We start from the raw sequence: 19,525 nt of genomic DNA, 5'->3' as shown, positions 1-19,525 counted from the left end.
CCCATGGCCAGCAAGTGTGGAGTGAGGATTTGGATCCAAGTAAACTGAGCCCACGGTTTATATAATATACATTATGGAAAGTAAAATCAAGAAGCTGTAACCCACTCTCTTGACATGCCCAACCCATGATCCAACCAATCGGATCCCATAGAAACCCATCCAATCAGAGCTTGGTACTGCCCTGAGCAGGAGTGACCTGGACGCAGGAACCAAACCGTTGGGGAAATCAAGTGAATATCTTAGAGTTGTGGCTAAAAGTAAAATACGTTCACGCTCATTGTGAAGAAGAAGGAGGAGAAGGAGGAGAAGGAGAAGAAGAAGAAGAAGAAAAAGGAGGAGGGGGAGGGGGAGGAGGGGTGGGGAGGAGGAGGAGGGGAAGGGAAGGGGAGGGGGAGGGGAGGGGAGGAGGAAGAGGAGGAGAAGAAGGAAAAGAAGAAGGAGGAGAAGGGGGAGGAGAAGGGGAGGAGAAGGAGGAGGAGGAGAAGCTATAGACAGAAGACAAGACAAAGGGAAATTTTGAATCAGGACGAGCAAGAAAGTAAAAGCTGAGATACTGGAAGACTCAATCTACATCACATAAGATGTTGGTCTTAGGTCCCACTGCTTCAAAAGCAGCCTCTGACCTCTATTGTGTCTTCCAATTGAACAAAGCCATGGTCCTATAAGATGTAAGCTGTCCCCAGAAGACCAAAGACCGGGGTTGCCAATTTTAGCAAATAGTACAGGATAGTGGGAAGCAGCCGCATAGCACAGGGAGATCAGCTCGGTGCTTTGTGACCACCTAGAGGGGTAGGATAGGGAGGGTGGGAGGGAGACGCAAGGGGGAGGGTTTATGGGGACATATGTATACATATAGCTAATTCACTTTGTGATACAGCAGAAAGTAACACAACAATGTAAAGCAATTATACTCCAATAAAGATGTTAAAAAAAAAAAAAGAATACAGGAAACCCAGTTAAATTTGAATTTCAGATCAATGAATACTTTTTTAGTAGAAGTATGTCCCATGTAAATATTAGGGACATTCTTAACACTAAAGAAAAAAATTTCTTTGATGATCTGAAATTCAAATTAACTGGGCGACCTGTATTTTCTCTGGCAACCCCTCCCCAAGATGGTCCCTTTGGATCCTGCCCACTAAAAGGGACAGAAGCCCCACAAGAGGCCAGCACACTTCCCAGAGCCCAATCCCCTCACTAAAAGGAAGACAAAAAGGTCCCACCCTGTCCCCTCCTGCCCCCAGATGCCCCTCCTGCCCCCAGATGCCCAGTACGATCTGCTCCCATCACCCCCACTTCAGTCCACCCTCTCCTGCCCTTTATACCCACGTGGAGAAATTCCACTGATACAAGGATACTTGGAGGGTTAATCCTTCTGATACCAAGTCACACTTTAACTCATTCCCTCCAGGCCAAGGATTAAATACTGCCCCTGTAGGGGTCAGGGCTACAGCAGACCCTGAAAGCTGAGAAACACCCCACACACACTCACACCAAGTGGGGAGAGGCTGCCAAGGAAAGGGAGGGACGGAACAAGGAGAGAGAAGAAAGGAGGGGCCGCCTGGCCGGGCTGCTGTCCCCCCTACAGAGCCAGCTCAGATTCAGTTCCAGGAGCAGCTTGGCTGCGGAAGCAACGGCAGTCCCTCTCCTCCAGGGAAGGGCAGCAGGCGGACCGGCACACAGACGGAGGGCCCGGGACTGGAAGTCCTCAGCCCCCAGCCTCTCGGCCAGGCCTGGCCCCATGGCCTTCAATGACCTCCTGCTGCAGGTGGGGGGCGCCGGCCGCTTCCAGCAGATCCAGGTCACTCTGGTGGTCCTCCCCCTGCTCCTGATGGCCTCCCACAACACCCTGCAGAACTTCACCGCCGCTGTCCCCACCCACCACTGCCGCCCGCCTGCCGACACCAACCTCAGCAAGGACGGGGAGCTGGACGCCTGGCTGCCCCGGGACGGGCAGGGGCGGCCCGAGTCCTGCCTCCGCTTCACCTCCCCCCAGCGGGGGCCGCCCTTTCCCAATGGCACAGAGACCAATGGCACGGGGGCCACAGAGCCCTGCACCCACGGCTGGATCTATGACAATAGCACGTTCCCTTCCACCATCGTGATGGAGGTGAGGAGACCTGGGCCCCTCTGTGCACCATCCAGAGTGTGCTTTCCCCTCTGAGACACACACACACACACACACACACACACACACACACACAGACTGTCTCAAATTCTCCAGAGGCCAAGATGGGAAAATGGAGAAAGGGGTTCAAGATGGGGGTCTTTGTAGGAAAGGGGGAGGTGGGAGTTGTAGGGGTCAAGAAGAGTCTCTCAGCTCCTGGGGCCAAAGAGGAGAGTCGTGGGAAGAGGGTGACACAGGCCTCAGAGGGCCAGCCGGAAGGAGGGCAAGGGCCTGCCCTGCAGCCCAGGCTCACCTTGGCCTGACCCTTGCCCCCTCTCCCCACAGTGGGACCTCGTGTGTTCTCGTAGGGCCTTACGCCAGCTGGCTCAGTCCTTGTACATGGTAGGGGTGCTTCTCGGAGCCATGATATTCGGGCACCTGGCAGACAGGTCAGTCCTGGGCAGGGCCAAGGAGCCGGGCTGGGACTGGGGGCTCCTCAGCTGGGCTTGGGGGGCCTAGGTGGGAGGTTGGCATCACCAGCTGGGGCTCGTTTGAAGACCTATAGCAGAGTCTCATGATAAGTCACGGGTCCTGCAAAGACCCCCACCCCAGGGACTCACTCAGGGCAAGCGCCCCTCTCCCAGTTTAGCCTGGCCCCTGCTGGTCCTCAGGACCCCTGCTGCAGGTCTTCCTTCCCCCGACAGGCTGGGCCGCCGGAAGGTGCTGATCTTGAACTACCTGCAGACGGCTGTGTCAGGAACCTGCGCCGCCTTTGCTCCCAACTTCCCCGTCTACTGTGCCTTCCGGCTCCTCTCGGGCATGTCGCTGGCTGGCATTTCCCTCAACTGCATGACACTGAGTGAGGGAGGCCGGAAGGGCAGGGCAGGCCCCTACCCACTCCCCTCCGACCACCCAGCCCTGCAGCCCCTTTCCAGCTTCCTCTCCCAGCCCACCCCTCCTGCACTCAGCCTGTCCTGCCCTTCCAGCCAACATAGCAGCCTTTTTCCCGGGGCTCACACCATCCTGACCTCTCATTTAGACATGTAATTGCAAACTCCATTGTTAGGGCCAGGTAATTCCCCTAAATGACTGAAGCAGACAGCAGGCATTAGGCAGTGGTGAGGACTGTCTCCGAAAGATAGTCACATCCATCCAGAGGGGCCACAGCCACTCAGCTGCTCCAGCCAAGAAGTCTCAGGGCTGTCAGATCTTCCCCCACCCTTTTTTATCAGTGTAAAATATCCCAATTTTTTTTAACATTTGCAATTAATTCTCATATTTTTAACATAGGGCAAGCCAGCATCATATAGACCAAACACATTTATGGACTGAGCATGGCCCGTCCATGAGGCATCAGTGTGCACCCTTGGATAAGTCACCTCCCTTCTCCCTGTTTCTCAGATGAGGAACCTGAGGCTGGGGAGAAGGGAAAGGATTTACCCAAGCTCATTCCTCAAGCCCAGAAGGGAATCTAAGGATTTGGGATTCTCCAGACTAAAGGAATTAACCAGGACAAGGCTAGGGCTGGGGCAGGACACCTAGGGAATCCAGTCCCAAAGGCCAATCTAAGTCTTCAAGCCACTGCCCCAGCTGCCAAATCAGGAGCCCACAAGGAACGAAACTGGACTTCTTCAGACAGAAGCAGAGAGGTGGTCCCACTCCCACCTCAACTCTCCAGAGTGGAGGAAAGCTACTGTCTCCTCTGAGCTGCTCTGGCCACTGAGGCTGAAATCCAGCCCAGACTGAGAAGGACCAGAGGGGCGGGTGCTGTTGAGGATGGAATGAGTGGTCAGAGGTGCTCTGCAGGGAAAGAGAACCCTGGCCAGGACAGTAGGTTGCAGAGGAGCAAAAACACACAGCAGGAGAGTGGAGGGGACAAGTCCTGGGGATTCCAAACCTACCTCCCCATCCCCACCTCCATCACAAGTCCCCCACTCCCCCTCCCACGGCCCCCAACCTCGTTTGATGTTATCTTCCACTGAGCCTTGGGACAGACCAAGGTTTGAACAGAGAGAGGGGTCTTGGTGGGCTCCACGGGTCTCCACCCACCTGGCACCCAGTAAGTTCCACCGCTCCGTCCTAACCCTCTTTTCAGATGTGGAGTGGACGCCCACCCACACGCGGGCCTGCGTGGGCACCCTGATCGGCTACGTCTACAGCCTGGGCCAGTTTCTCCTGGCCGGTGTGGCCTATGCTGTGCCCCACTGGCGCTACCTGCAGCTGCTGGTCTCCGTGCCCTTTTTTGCCTTCTTCATCTACTCCTGGTGCGTGGGGCCCAGAGGGCTGTGAGGGACAAGACTTCCCCCAGATCTCGCCCACAGAATCAGAGAAGGTCAAACCCAGGCCAGTGACCCAGTGTGACCTGAGGAAACTGAGGGAAACTGAGGCTCTGGGTGGAAAGACTTGCCCCAGCGTGTCCGGTTCTCTGGCTTCCCCAGCTCCCCCCAGCTCTCCGGCCTGCCTGCCCTGCTCCCTTTACCCAGCACCCAAGGGCTGAGCTCCCGTGTTGGGGAATAAGTCATCGCCAAGCTGGGCACTGCCTTATGGTCCTAGAGATTGGGGTGTGGCAAAGTCCTGGGTTCCCAATCTTACATAAAATCCCACTGCAGACCTCTGGAAAGCCCACGCCCTGCCTCCAGCCCCAGTGACTGGAACTGAAGCCACGCCAACACCCACGCTCACCCCTGCTCCCAGGTTCTTCGTCGAGTCGGCCCGCTGGTACTCCTCCTCTGGGAGGCTGGACCTCACCCTGAAGGCCCTGCAAAGAGTGGCCTGGATCAATGGGAAGCGGGAAGAGGGGGCCAGTCTAAGTATGGAGGTGAGACCCCTGAGACCTCCCATGACACCCCACCAGGGCTCCATCCCTAAACCGAGGACTCACAGGGCTTCTCTGAGTGAGGAGCTAGGCTGGGAGGAGCTCCTATGGAAGTCCAAGCCCTGAGCCCCATCCATCCCAGCAGGTGCTCCGGGCCAGTCTGCAGAAGGAGCTGACCCTGGGCAAGGGCCAGGCCTCGGCCATGGAGCTGCTGCGCTGTCCTGCCCTTCGCCGCCTCTTCCTCTGCCTCTCCATGCTGTGGTAGGCCCAGACAGACAGACTGATGGACAGACAGACAGACCAAGAGACAAAAGACTGGTTGGGGAAAGAGTGGACGCAGGGGATGGAAGAAGGGAGACAAGAGGGAGGAAGTCAGCAGACCAGCTATGAGGGGCAGGAATCCCCCACCAGAGAGAGTCTTAAAGAACCAGATGACCTCCAGCCTCAGTTTGCCTCCAATCCCCAAACTGGGCATCAATCTCTCCATATTCTTCTCCTTTTATCAGCTCTGTTCCAATATGGAAACACTTCATCGGTACTGATGGCCCGCAGAGTCAACAGAATTACATCACAGAGGCAGAGACAAGGCTGGCTTGCAAAACATTGAGAGACATTACTGGCCTTGTGGTGCCTGCCAGAAACACAGGCACAGGCAAAACTCATCTCTGAAAGTACACTCTGGCCAGGGTTGAGACCAGCCAAAAATCTTCCCTTCCCACTGCAACATTACCCATTACCCCTCTTACATGCTACCCTCCCAACTCCATCATCATAGCAATCCCATGACAGTTAAGAGAAACATGGTCAGAAGGAACAATCCTGCCAATGAATTCTTTGCTTCCAATTTGGGATTTACTCCAGGTTGTGGGTTCTGCCCAACAACCTGAGCTTTATATTCTGGGCTCTTGACATCTTAAGAAGCACAACACCCATCCCAGGACCACGGACAGGTCCCGGAAAACTCTGTCCTCTCCCAACACCTTGGTCCTAAAGATATGGCTTTAGATATCCACTTTTCCTCCCTCAGTCCAGTATCAATAGATAAAATAAAGACTAAAACTGTGTAAATCCTACATGGCAACTAAGTGAAGATTCCCTAATACACTGGGGACACTATCAGAAGACTGAGAAATCTGGGGCATTGGAGGACTACCCCAATACGCAAAGTGCGTACTAAATGACAGAAGAAATATCAGGCGAGGTAGATTCCAGATTCTTAAGCAGGGTAACCTGTGCAGCTCACCCCTGTTTTGGATGAGCACCTGCCCCCCCTTTAATCTTCCTAACAAACTCCATACCCCTCATCCCTCCCCACTAGGTTTGCCACTAGCTTTGCCTACTATGGGCTGGTCATGGACCTGCAGGGTTTTGGGGTCAGCATCTACCTAATCCAGGTGATCTTTGGTGCTGTGGACCTGCCTGCCAAGCTTGTGGGCTTCCTTGTCATCAACTCTATGGGCCGCCGGCCTGCCCAGATGGCCTCACTGCTGCTGGCAGGCATCTGCATCCTGATCAATGGGGTGGTACCCCAGGGTGAGCACCCATGAACATCTTGGTCCCTCACCCTTGGCCACACCCCCAGACACGACCCAACTTCTCAGCCCGCACTCCCGAGATCTGCTGACCCCCTCTCTTCTCTCTAGATCAGTCCATTGTCCGAACCTCCCTGGCTGTGCTGGGGAAGGGTTGCCTGGCCGCCTCCTTCAACTGCATCTTCCTGTACACTGGGGAGCTGTACCCCACAGTGATCCGGTGAGTGGGAGCTTAACGGGAGGGGCTTTGGGGCAAGACATTCCCCCGCACACAGGTCAGACCCAGAGCACAGGCCAGTATGCCCCAGCCCAAGGCCCCCTCCCAGCACCTAACAGTGAAAGGTCTATATCAGCCGCTCAGTACACGCTTAGGCTGCCCCCTAAGCTCTTACCTGACCTGAGGGGAAGATTTGAGCCACCAACTGGGACAGGGTTGGAGGCCAAGAAGACACATCTCAGAGGCAGTTAATTGAAGTCCCCCCTTGATCTCCAAAGCATAAGTTAGAAGCTGCCACAAAATCTAAATTCCATCTTTAACCAAGTAGTATGTCTGAAACCAAAGACCACAAACATGAAAGTAATTTTTTATCACAGAGCAACCACTTAATAACGGTGGTTCTGGGAGTTGTATGGATAAATACAGCACTGCTTTTTTGAGTGCCAAGGTTGCAGGGAGGGGGTATTTTTGCATTAAGACACCAGAAACACATATCTATTTTAAGAATGGGATGCAAAACAACAACAACAACAAAAAAAAGAATGGGGTGCAAAATTCATATGAGATGTCAAAGAAATGCCAGGCTTCCCTAGGCTACTTGGAATGAGAACCCCAAGGGGTCATGGTTACTGCCCTGTACCTTCAAAGGATTTCAGCTGAAAGAGCAATAGTATAAAGTAGTACTATGTGCCAGGCACTGTCAAACTGTTTACAAATATCAACTCTTTTGGTCCTCATAACAAGCTTATGAGGTAGGTACTATGATAATTCCCATTTTCCAAATGAGAAAACTGAGCCACAGAGAGGTTAAGTGCCTTGCCCAAGGTCACACAGCTTATAAGTCAGGAAGCTTAGATTTGAACCCAAGCAGTTTATCTCCCTAGTCAAAGTTTTTAACCTCTGCTCTCATAGAGAATGTTCTTAACATATTCTTAACATACAGAGTCCAGGTCCCTTCCCCTGGGGATTCTAATCCAACAGGTCTGTATGGAGCTGGGGCAACTGTAAATCAAATCCCTCAGGTGATCTGAGAACAACTGGCCGAACTAAGCTAACTCAACAGTTCAGTAAACTGTCCAGAGAGGGCAAGAGACTTGCCCAAGGTCACATAGCAAGTTAAAGGCAGAGGCAAAATTCAATCTCCTGATTCTCTGCCCAGAGCCTTTCCCAACCTGTTTTGGTTTTTTTTTTTTTTAATCTCCAAAATAAATGCCAAATTGGTTAGCTAATCAAATGGGGAACAGAGCAGGCACCAGGGGGTCTCCTGGGGCAGGGCCCGAGCTGCCCTGGCCCCAAATTCAGCCAGAACCTCAGCATTCATGCCAGAACACTAACCGGCGCCCATCCCCCTGGGTCCCGCAGGCAGACAGGCTTGGGAATGGGCAGCACTCTGGCCCGAGTGGGCAGCATTGTGAGCCCACTGGTGAGCATGACCGCCGAGATCTACCCCTCCGTGCCTCTCTTTATCTACGGCGCTGTCCCCGTGGCTGCCAGCGCTGCCACTGCCCTCCTGCCGGAGACCCTGGGCCAGCCACTGCCAGACACGGTGCAGGACGTGGAAAACAGGTGGGCCTCCACCCAGAGACAGCAGGGACTCTCCCCGGGTCACACATCCAGGCTGGGGCGGCATTAAGACTCAAACCCAGGCCTCCTCTTCCAGGCCAGGGCTCTTTGTCCCTGTGTCCCCAGTTGGCTGAGAGTCTCCTGGAGTCCTTTCTTGGGGCTCGCGGCTCCAGGGAGTGGTAGATGTTTGGGGCAGAGAGCTGGTAGCTGGGCACAGCTGAATGGAGAGCCCCCTGGGAGCCCCAAGCTGGCCTGGAGGCTGCATACCGAGGACACCACTCTCCTGCCCACCCACCCACCCCAACCTGCCACAGGAGGAGAGGGAAGAGGAGGCAGCAGCGACAGGAGCGAAAGCAGATGGTCCCGCTCCAGGCCTCAGCACAAGCAAAGGACGGACTCTGAGGGCTGAAAAGGAGCCTTACGGAGCCCTGAAGGAAGACAGGGTCCTACAGGTCCTGGGCCGCTCACAGGAGAAGGGGGAAGGGGGAATGGTGGCCCAAGTGTTGGGGCTATGGTTCAGGGAGCACTCCCCAGGGGCCCCCCTCTCTGAATAGACGCCACGAAGACCGCATATTAAAAGGTTTGTGCGCACCATCTCCCTTTGTCTCTCCTGTCTCAAAAGTAACAGCCGCTCCGCTTCAGCCAGCTTCCAGGCCAAAAGAGCGTACAATCCAGTCCCCGCCCTCAATCCCCAGGACTTTACAAACCATCCCAGGCAACGGGAGGAGGACCTCTTACCTCGGCCCCCTCCCCTGTCCCTGCTTTCCTCCCTCTTCCCTCCTTCCTTCTCTAACCTATCTAAATACTGCTATTTCTGAGTTTTAAATCCCTTACTCTCCACCCCTTCCCTATCAGGCTGGAAACTGACAAGGGCCTAACATGAAAGCAGCCAATCAGAGGCTTTGTTTCAGGATCCTCCCTCTCTGTGAAAGCTCCTGGGAACTTCTGGCAGCGAAGGAGGAGAGAAAAGAGAGCAGCTGTGACGTCAGGATGCTGATCCCTGCTCCTCGGGATTCCAGCAGGGTCTGGACTCAAAACCAGTTTGCCACTTCCAGCTCCGCACCTGGAGATACAGCCTGCTAGCTACCCTAATCCTCCGCACTGCACTTCCTGGCCTTTCTTTGCTGCTCAGCCTCCAGCGGGCCCTGGGCTGGTGGAGGGGAAGGAGGAGGAAAAGGGGAGGGTGGAACCCAGCCAGAGAGCCACCTCTGAGTGCTAATTTGGTGCCGGGCACTGTCCTAAGCACTTTGCATGTATTAACGCATTCAATCCTCCCAGGAACCTTCTAGAGATAAGTGCTAGTATTATCCCCATTTTACAGGTAAGGAAATCAAGGCCCAGAGTGGTTAAGTAACTTGCCCAAATTCACACAGCTATTAAATTGCAGAGTCAGGGTTAGAAGCAGACCACGTGAAATGTGTGTGCCAGGACATCCCCCCTCCCCCACCAATTCCCCGGGGGCTGTGAGGCACTGAGACTTTGGCCTCTTCCACCCCCCAGGGCTGTGCTTCTACTCCTCCCTCCTGAGCTGACAGGAGACAGAGAAGGGGGGGGCGGTGGAGGAGACCGGATCACATGGTAGGAACCATGTGAAAGGAGGGATAGAAGGCAGTTTAGGGATCACAGCCAGGAAAAGAGGACTATCCAATCACCTGCATCAGCAAGGGAGCTCCCTTCAGGGAAGCTGGGGGTGGGGGTGGGGGTGGGGGGTTGGAGTGGGGAGGCCATGGGAAAAGATAGTCCTTTTAACACCCACAGGTGGCAGGAAGGAGGGGGCTAGCAGTGCCCGCTAGTACATGTACTTGCTTAGTCATGCTTGTCTGCTGGCACACTGCCCCTTACTCTTTCCCCTGCAAGCGACCCAGCCCCCCAGACCCTCATCCCCTGGGGAAAGTTCACACTCTCAAGCTGTACACATTGCCTTCCAGGTGGGACCCGAGGGCTCGAGCTGAGTCAGGGCAACCTGGAGAGGGGAGGTGGCCTGGAGCTCCCCTGAAAAAGCCACAAAGCCCTGGGAGAGCTCAAGGCAGCTCAGCCAGCCAGAGGACAGACTGGGCAGAGCTGAAATCACCGTAACCCACCCCACATCCTGGAACATCTGAAACCTTGGTGTTCCCCGATGATGCTGACATTCCCATGCTCCCCAAGAATTTCTTGGCCACTGTAGGACCCAGTAGATGCCAGAGCGCCACCAGCCCCACCCCTGCTGCTATTTCTCAGGCAGTGTTGCCCTCGTGGCCGATGAGGGGCACCTAGGATGGCATCTTCTGCTTCTGCAGATGTAGGGGTTTGGGGGACCAGGGACTTGCCCTACCCCTGCCTCAAAACCCTGCTAGCAGCTCTGACATGTTCTGATTCCTGTAGGTCTCTCATCTCTGTGCTTAGATCACCTGGTACCTGCATCTGTCTCAACCAGAGCCAGTCCCTGGCCTGTCCCAGCTGCATACACCCCCAACTGGTAAAGACCTGGTGCTGACTCAGGTGGCTTACACCATCTGCACGGACTCCGTTTCCCCAGCTCCTGGCCTGAGACTTCCTGCACTCACCCCATGCCCTTGACCAAATGGAATTCTACCTTCCTCCCACTCTTAAGTCACCAGTACGTGACTTCTGACCCAGTCTCCCCAAGGAGTCAGCCCCCAAACACTGGCTCACATCTCATCCTCTTGCCTTGGAAGGCCAAGTTCTAATACGGTCATGCACCACCTCAGTGGCCACAGATGCTGTCCCCAGTTTTGAACACAAGGTCCTATCTTCAGCCAGAGTAGGTAGAGCCTTTGAGGCCACCCTCAATTTCTCGGCCTACAGCCTTGAGCACTTCCTGGGCAGGACGGCACATTCAAGAGGTTCTTCACCTGCATGACGCTGGTAGGGGGCTCACCAGAAGCCACCTTCCCAGGGCCCCACCCTTGCATCCCACGTCCCACCCCAACAACTCAAGCTTCAGTCCACACCAAGCTCCTCCATCAGGCTCTTCTCCCCACTTCCCAGTAGTTACATGGCCCCTTGGAGAGCAGATGCCCAGCCAGTTAAGCTTTCATTTCACGTGGTAGGCTGAATAATGGATGCCCAAAGATGTCTACATCCTGATCCTGGAACCTGTGAATATGTTACCTTACATGGTAAAAGGGACTTTGCAGATGTGAATAAGTTAAGGATCTTGAGATGGAGAGATTATCTTGGATTACCTGGGTGGGCCTGGTGTGATCACAATAGTGATTTTTTTTTAATAAACTTATTTATTTTATTTTATTTTATTTTATTTTATTTTATTTTATTTTATTTTTTGGCTGCGTTGGGTCTTCATTGCTGTGCATGGGCTTTCTCTAGTTGCGGCGCACGGAGGTTACTCTTCGTTGCAGTGCGTGGGATTCTCACTGCAATGGCTTCTCTTCTTGTGGAGCACAGGCTCTAGGCGTGCAGGCTTCAGTAGTTGTGTCACATGGGCTCAATAGTTGTGGCTCGCGGGCTCTAGAGTGCAGCCTCAGTAGCTGTGGCGCACAGGCTTAGTTGCTCCGCGGCATGTGGTATCTTCCCGGACCAGGGCTCGAACCCATGTTCCCTGCATTGGCAGGCGGATTCTTAACCACTGTGCCACCAGGGAAGTCCCAACACAATAGTCTTTTTAAGAGAGAGGCAGGAGATCAGAGTGGGTAGTGGGAGATGTGACAACAGAAACAAGAGGTCCTAGTGATACAGGAAGGGACCACAAGCCAAGAAATGCAAGCAGTCTCTAGAAGATGAAAAAGACAAAGAAATGAATTCTTCTCTGAAGCCTCGAGAAGGAATGTAGCCATGCCAACACATTGATTTTAGACTTCTGACCTCCAGAACTATAAGAAAATTAATGTGTGCTGTTTTAAGTCACTAAGTTTGTGGCAATGTGTTACAACAGCAGTAGGAAACGAATACACATCCCTTATTCTCAGACTCCTCCAGGAGTTTCAAACTGGCCCATAGAGCTTTTATTTTCCCATGCATTATGTTTTTGGTGGGGATAGGGCTGTACTGTCCAAATCACCAAAGGCCTCACCACTGCCTATTGTCTTACATCTGACAGATTCACATATTTATGTTACCCTCTGACCCTTGTAGCCAGTTAAGTTTAGGACTCCTAGACCCCTCTCTGTTTAACCCCTACCTTACTTTCACATTTTTTAAATTGTTGAAGGAAAGATTTTTGTTATAGGTATAGAGAGCAAAAGAAAAACACTGGGTGGGCCCCATTGCCCCATTGTTCCTCCTCTTTCAAGAAAACCACTTAATGTTATTCTCTGAGATGTGACTGTCTCCACGTAGTTCATGCTGTAATCATGGAACAGTAGCTGACTCCACTGCAAAAAGCTGGAGTAATAAGCTAGATGACCTTGAGCCTCGGTTTCCCTGACCAGCTCTAGTAAGGTCTGCTCCTGCTTCTCCTAAATGTCTCCCCCAAGAGAAACCCACACCCCAGTAGCAAGTTCCATGTAAGCCACACCCAGAGAAGAAACCAAATAGCCTGTTAGGGCTAGATTAGATTTAGCTGACAGACAATGCTGAGTCTGGATGGGATGTCTGGAACTGTGGCAGCCATCTTGTGACCCAAGAGGGAAACCAGAGCAAAGATGAAGGCAGCAACTAAGAGTAACAAAGTGGAAAGATGGAACTAACCTAGGGGATTGATGGTGTCACTGAGCCACTGATTTAACCAATCCTGGAGCCACCTACCTCTACTCTAATGGTAGAAGGTAAGAATTTAAATTTAAGTCCTCCTTATCCTCTTGATTCTTTAAGCCATTGTAAGTTGGTTTTTCTGTGATTTGCAGCCAAAGACATGATAACTAATATATTTTTACAGCTTTTTAAAAATATAATAGACAATTAGTTGCCCATATTTACAGTGTTAAATTTGATGAGTTTTGACAGATGCATACACCCATGAAACCATCACCAAAATCAAGACAATGAACATAGCCATTGCCAGCAAAGTTTCTTCATGCCCTTTTTTGTGTGGACATGGCTTCCATTTTTCTTGAGCAAACATTAAGGAGTGGAATGGCTGAGTAGTATGCAAGATGTATGTTTAAGTTTTTAGGAAATAGCCAGTTTTCCAAAGTGGTTGTAACAATTCACCAAGTATGTGAGAGTTCCAGTTGCTCCACATCTTTGCCAACTCTTGGTATGATTGATATTTTAAATTTTAGCCATTGGAGGGAATGTGTAGTGGTATCTTATTGTAGTCTTAATTTACATTTCCCTAATGACTAATGATGTTAAGAAAATTTTATGTGCTTATTTCCATCTAGATCTCTTCTTTAGCATATATTCAAAACTTTTTGCACATTTTTAATTCGGTTGATTTTTTATGATTGAGTTGGAAGCTGTTTTTTAATGTATTCTAGAAACAAGAATATACTCCTTTCATTTTAAATTTTTCAAAGTTGTTTTGGCTAGTTTAGATACTTTGTGTTTCCACTTAAATTTTAAAATCTTTTGCCAGATATGTGTTTTGCAAATATTTTCTCTAAGTTTATAGCTTGTCTCTTCATTTTTATGAGTGTCTTTTTTTTTTTTTTTTTAATTTCCATATGTTCTATATTAGTCGGGAGTATATGCTCTTTTTTTTTTTTTTTAAAGATTTATTGATTGATTGATTGATTGATTGCTATATTGGGTCTTCGTTTCTGTGCTAGGGCTTCCTCTAGTTGTGGCAAGCGGGGGCCACTCTTCATCGCGTTGCGCGGGCCTCTCACTATCGTGGCCTCTCTTGTTGCGGAGCACAGGCTCCAGACGCGCAGGCTCAGTAGTTGTGGCTCACGGGCCTAGTTGCTCCGCGGCATGTGGGATCTTCCCAGACGAGGGCTCGAACCCGTGTCCCCTGCATTGGCAGGCGGATTCTCAACCACTGCGCCACCAGGGAAGCCCTATGAGTGTCTTTTGAATAGCAAAAGTTTTTAAATTTTAATGAAGTCCAATTTTTTATTTTTTTCTTTTATAATTCACGCTTTTTGTGTCTTATTTTTTAAATCTTTGCCAAACCCAAGGACACTAACATTTTCTCTTATGTTTTGTTGTAAGTTTATAGTTTTAACTCATATTCAGGTCTATGATCCATTTTGAGTTAATTTTGTAAAGAGGGTTGTGGTTCATTGTTTTTTGCATATTGTAACCAATTATTCCAGCACTATTTGTTGAAAATTTTTCTTTTCCTCATTGAATTGCCTAGGTATCTTGGTCAAAGGTAAACTGGCTACGTGTGTGGCTCTATTTCTGGACTCTTCTATACCATTGATCTGTTTATGTGTCTTTACATGAATATCACACTGTCTTAATAACTATAACTTTATAACTAGTCTTGAACTCAGTGTAGATCCTTTAATTTTAACTTTTTCGAAGTTGTTTTGGCTACTCTAGATCGTATGCATTTCCATATAAATTTTAAAATCAACTTGTAAATTTTTACCCAAAAAACTACTAAAATTTTGATTTGTATTACATTGAATCTATAGATCATTTTGGGAATAATTGTCATCTTAACAATATTGAGTATTCCAATCCATGATATAGTTCTCCATTTTTTTAGATCTTCTTTAATTTCTCTCAGCAATGTTTTGTACTTTTAAGTGTATAGATCTTGCACACATTTTGTCAAATCTATCCCTAAGCATTTCATATTTTATGCAATTATTAATGATATTTTATTTCATTACAACTGTTTGTTGCCATTATACAGAAACTGACCTGATTTTTGTATATTAACCTTGCATCCTGCAAACTTGCTGAAATCACTTATTAGTCCTAGTAGCTTTTTTGTAGATTCCTTAGGGTTTTCTATACAAGCAATCATGTTGTCTGCAAATAAAAGCAGATTTCCTTCTTCCTTTTCTGGAATTCTTTCATTTCTTTTACTTACATTATTACACTGCTTATAACCTTCAGTACAATGTTGAATAAAAGTGGTGAGAGTGAATATCCTTGTTTTCTTCCTGAACTTAGGAAGAAAGCATTTAGTCTTTCACAATTAAGTATGATGTTGACTACAGTTTTCCAATAGATGTCCTTCATCAATTTGAAGAAATTCCCTTTTATTCCAGGTGTGCTGAGAAGTTTTATCATGGAGGTCGTTGGTATTGAATTGTGTCAAGAGATCTTTCTGCATCTATTGAGACGATCATATAGTTTTTCTTTTTTAGTCTATTAATAAGGTGAATTACATGAATTGATGTTTTAATGTTAAATCAATTTTGCATTCTTGGGATAAACACTACTTTGTCAAGATGCATTATCCTTTTTATGTATTGCTGACTAAAATTTGATAAAATTATAGTAAGAACTTTGCATTTATCACCATAAGGGATATCGGTCCCTAGTTTTCTTTTATTGCAATGTTTTTGTCTGGCTTTAGCATCAGAGTGGTATGGACTGAATGTTTGTGTCCCTCCAAAATTCATAAGTTGAAATCTTTTTTTTTTTTTTTTTTTGGCTGTGCCACACAGCTTGTGTGATCTTAGTTCCCCAACCAGGGATAGAACCCAGGCCCTCAGCAGTGAGAGCATGGAGTCCTAACCATTGGACCGCTGGGAAATTCCCTCATATGTTGAAATCTAATCCCCAATGTGATGGCATTTAGAGGTGGAGCCCTTGGGAGAAAATTAGATCATGAGGGTGGAGCCCTCATGAATGGGATTAGTGTCCTTATAAGAAAAGACCAGAGAACTAGCCCTCTTTCCACCATGTGAGAGTACAATGAGAAGTTAGTCATCCACAACCCAGGAGAGATCCTCACCAGAACCCAGCCATGCTGGCAGTATGATCTCACACTTCCAGCCTCCAGAACTGTGAGAAACAAATTTCTGTTTTTGATAAGCCACCCATTTTATGGCATTTTGTTATAGCAGCCAGAGCTGCCTAAGACACAGGGTAATGCTGCCTCATAGAATGATTTGTGGAGTATTGTCTACTCTTGAAATTTCTGTAGGTGTCTGTGTAGAATTTGGCATTATCTCTTCCTTAAATGTTTCACAGAATTAGCCAGTGAAGTCATATGTGCCTGGAATTTTCCTTGCAAGATGGTTTTTAAGTACAAATTTAATTTCATTTAACATTTCCTGTACTGCAGGTCTGCTGCTTCTGAATTCTTTCAACTTGTATATGCCTGAAAAAGTCTTGATTCTCTATGGTTTAGAAAGATATTCTGGCTGGGTATAGAATTTTAACTTGATAGTTTTTCTCCTTTTCAGTTCTTTAAAGATATTTCTCCTTTATCTGCTGGCTTGTATGATTTCTGACAAAATATCCCAAATTCCCAAATCCATTCCCTTAGCTCCAGGAGACTTCAGGCCTCAACTAGGTTCCTCCCCACACCCACTGTTCTACAGACCTGAAATTTTCTCTAGTCAATAAGTTGATTCATAAGGTTCATTTTATTGGTTTTCTTTCTCCTAGGGAGTAACTGTCCTGTGCTTCCTGTTGCCCAATGTCTAAAAACAGCTGTTGTATATAATTTGATAGGCTTTTTGTTAGTTTGAGACAGGAGAGTAAATCTAGTCTGTGCTGCTCCTTCTCGACTGGAAGCGGAAGTCCTGACAACTGACACATTATTATAGTCCTCATGACTTCTTGCCAAATACATTTCTATAAACAGGAACAACTGAAGAAATAAAAAACAATATTTTCTGATTTCTCTACATACCATGAAGACAGGAGAGCAACAGAATTAAAGAAGACAACGTTACTCAGAAATACTGAACTTTGAGCTGGATGAAATAAACTATCAAAACACCCATCTTTTCTGCACCAAAGTATGGAAACTATTGAGAGATAGACCCAGCTGTCAAATACCTTTCTGTGTAGTCAAAAGTGAGCAAAATACATGCTCTCTGAAGGCAAGGATACCCCAAAAGAGAGAAAGAAGGAAAGAACTCATACATGCCCTGTTTCTTCTCCCAAACTCACCAATCAGATAACTCATTCCTTATTCCACAAAGAAACAAGAAGCCAGAAGAATGGAGGTTTCTCCAACACTCCCTACCTAGCATCTCCCTTTAGGGAGGGATAAAGTCCACTTCCAATTACACTAGGAGCATTGTTGTTTTAAAATCATTAAGAATGGAAAAGAAATTATGCCATGCATGAGGGAATAACAAGGTCCAAAGTAACTCTCCCGCTGTAAACAACTACAACTAGAAAACTGAAGGAAATGTGGGAAACCATAGTCAGCCTTTGAACAACAGGCCATGCAGAATTGTAATTTCTTTGATAATAGAAACAAATGATGTGAGACCTACCTATCATCACCCAGGCTTTCTTCCTGGAAGCAGTTTCCGGACTTTAGTGTAGAGAAGTGGAATCCAAAGAAAGCCTGGCAATCTCATTGAGTTGAGGAGGACAAAAAAGTTAAGAGTGGCCAAGGCAGCTAGAATTTGCAGGACAAACTTCTGGAGAGGAGAGAGCTATGCAAACATAGTTTCACAAATCTGTAGTGTATATAAAGAACTCCACAACTCAATAAAAAGTAGTCAAGTACTCCAATTCAAAAATGGGCAAAAAAGGGGCTTCCCTGGTGGCGCAGTGGTTGAGAGTCCGCCTGCCAATGCAGGGGACACGGGTTCGAGCCCTGGTCTGGGAGGATCCCACATGCCGCGGAGCAGCTGGGCCCGTGAGCCACAACTACTGAGCCTGCGCGTCTGGAGCCTGTGCTTCGCAACAAGAGAGGCCGCGATAGTGAGAGGCCCGCGCACCGCGATGAAGAGTGGCCCCCGCTCGCCGCAACTGGAGAAAGCCCTTGCACAGAAACGAAGACCCAACACAGCCAAAAATAAATAAATAAATAAATTTATAAAAAAAAAAAAAAAAAAAAAAAAAAATGGGCAAAAAAAAAAATTTGAACGTGCGCTTTATGTTTTTTTAATTTTTTAAATTTTATTTATTTACCTTTGGCTGCATTGGGTCTTCGTAGCTGTGCACAGACTTTCTCTAGTTGTGTCTAGCAGGGGCTTCTCATTGCAGTGGCTTCTCTTGTTGTGGAGCATGGGCTCTAGGCGTGCAGGCTTCAGTAGTTGTGGCATACGGGCCCAGTAGCTGTGGCTCGCGGGCTCTAGAGTGCAAGCTCAGGAGTTGTGGTGCGCGGGCTTAGTTGCTCTGTGGCATGTGAGATCTTCCTGGACCAGGGATCAAACCCATGTCCCCTGCATTGGCAGGCAGATTCTCAACAACTGTGCCACCAGGGAAGTCCCTGAACATGCGCTTTACCACAGAAAATAAATGGAATGGCCAATAAGCAAATGAAAAGAAGTTCACCATCATTAGTCATGCAGAAATGCAAACTAGACCATGAGATATTACTACACATCCTACTAAAAATGGCTAAAATTCAAAAGATGGACCATACAAAGGGTTGGAAAGAACATAAAGTAACTGGAAATTTCACACATTGCAAATGGAAATATATAATTTGGAAACTCTTTGGAAAACAATTTGACAGCTTCTGATGAACTTAAATATACATTTACCATATGACCCAGCAATTCTACCTCTAGACATTTACCCAAGAGAAATTAAAACGTTATGTCCACACATTGTACACAAATGATCAAAGCAGCTTTATTTGCAGCAGCCCAAAGCTGGAAACAACACAAATGTTCATCAACAGGTGAATGAATAAACAAATTGTGGTATGTCCATATACTGAAATACTACTCAGCAATAAAAAGAATGAACTATTGGTACACTACAACATGGATGGATCTCAGAAACATTTGGCTCAATAAAAGAAGCCAGACGCAAAAGAGTATACACTGTATGACATTCATTTGAAACTCTAGAAAAGACAAATCTATTGCCTAGGACTAGGTAGAGCTATCTGGAGTATGGTACCAGGAAATTTGGAGGTGATAAAAATGTTCTATATAGTGGTTACATGGGTGTATAAATTTGTCAAAACGAGCCCCTAAATTGATGCATTTTATTGCATATACTAAATCTCAATAAAGATTTTTTTTTTCTCAGTTTTGAGGATGGTTAACCAGCTAATGGGATAGACGGTGGTGGACATTTCCTTGGTTTTAGCTGTTACAATTGAGGGAAAGAGAAAAATTGGGAGTGGATTGTATTATAATGAGAAAAGAGGCCCTGCTGATATTTACCTCTGAGGAGGGTTCACTTTTTTTTTTTTTTTTGGCCGCATGTCATGCTTGTTGGATCTTAGTTCCCCACACCAGGGATTGAACCTGGCCCCCGACAGTGAAAGTGCCGAGTCCTAACCACTGGACCACCAGAGAATTCCCAGGGTTCACTCTTTGAGTGGAGGTTGA

General features: G+C 48.2%; 1 protein-coding gene across 2 annotated transcripts; it reads left to right on the top strand.

The window, feature by feature from the left end:
• The first annotated feature begins 1,455 nt into the window (after positions 1-1,455).
• Positions 1,456-8,830, top strand: LOC118900078 (solute carrier family 22 member 6). Of its 2 annotated transcripts, none has more exons than XM_036862272.1 (10): positions 1,456-2,110; positions 2,453-2,556; positions 2,812-2,966; positions 4,203-4,371; positions 4,802-4,925; positions 5,068-5,183; positions 6,241-6,455; positions 6,566-6,674; positions 8,034-8,237; positions 8,549-8,830. In XM_036862272.1, exons 1-10 carry the CDS (start codon positions 1,742-1,744, stop codon positions 8,634-8,636), a joined length of 1,653 nt encoding a protein of 550 aa, XP_036718167.1. In that variant the 5' UTR covers positions 1,456-1,741; the 3' UTR covers positions 8,637-8,830. The 2 variants fall into 2 exon arrangements, with proteins under 2 accessions (XP_036718167.1, XP_036718166.1); XM_036862271.1 differs by having other exon boundaries at positions 5,065-5,183.
• Positions 8,831-19,525: the final 10,695 nt, after the last annotated feature.

This window comes from Balaenoptera musculus, chromosome 8 (genome assembly GCF_009873245.2).
Source record: "Balaenoptera musculus isolate JJ_BM4_2016_0621 chromosome 8, mBalMus1.pri.v3, whole genome shotgun sequence".
Lineage (NCBI taxonomy): Eukaryota > Metazoa > Chordata > Mammalia > Artiodactyla > Balaenopteridae > Balaenoptera > Balaenoptera musculus.
The sequence above is the reverse complement of the archived record's forward strand: the minus strand, read 5'-3'. Positions and strand labels throughout refer to the sequence as shown.

Coding starts and splice junctions, on each gene's coding strand:
- LOC118900078 (XM_036862271.1), top strand. CDS start 1,742: ATGGCCTTCAATGACCTCCTGCTGCAGGTGGGGGGCGCCGGCCGCTTC. Junction 2,557..2,811: donor TTCGGGCACCTGGCAGACAG/GTCAGTCCTGGG, acceptor TTCCCCCGACAG/GCTGGGCCGCCGGAAGGTGC. Junction 4,926..5,064: donor GGGCCAGTCTAAGTATGGAG/GTGAGACCCCTG, acceptor CATCCATCCCAG/CAGGTGCTCCGGGCCAGTCT.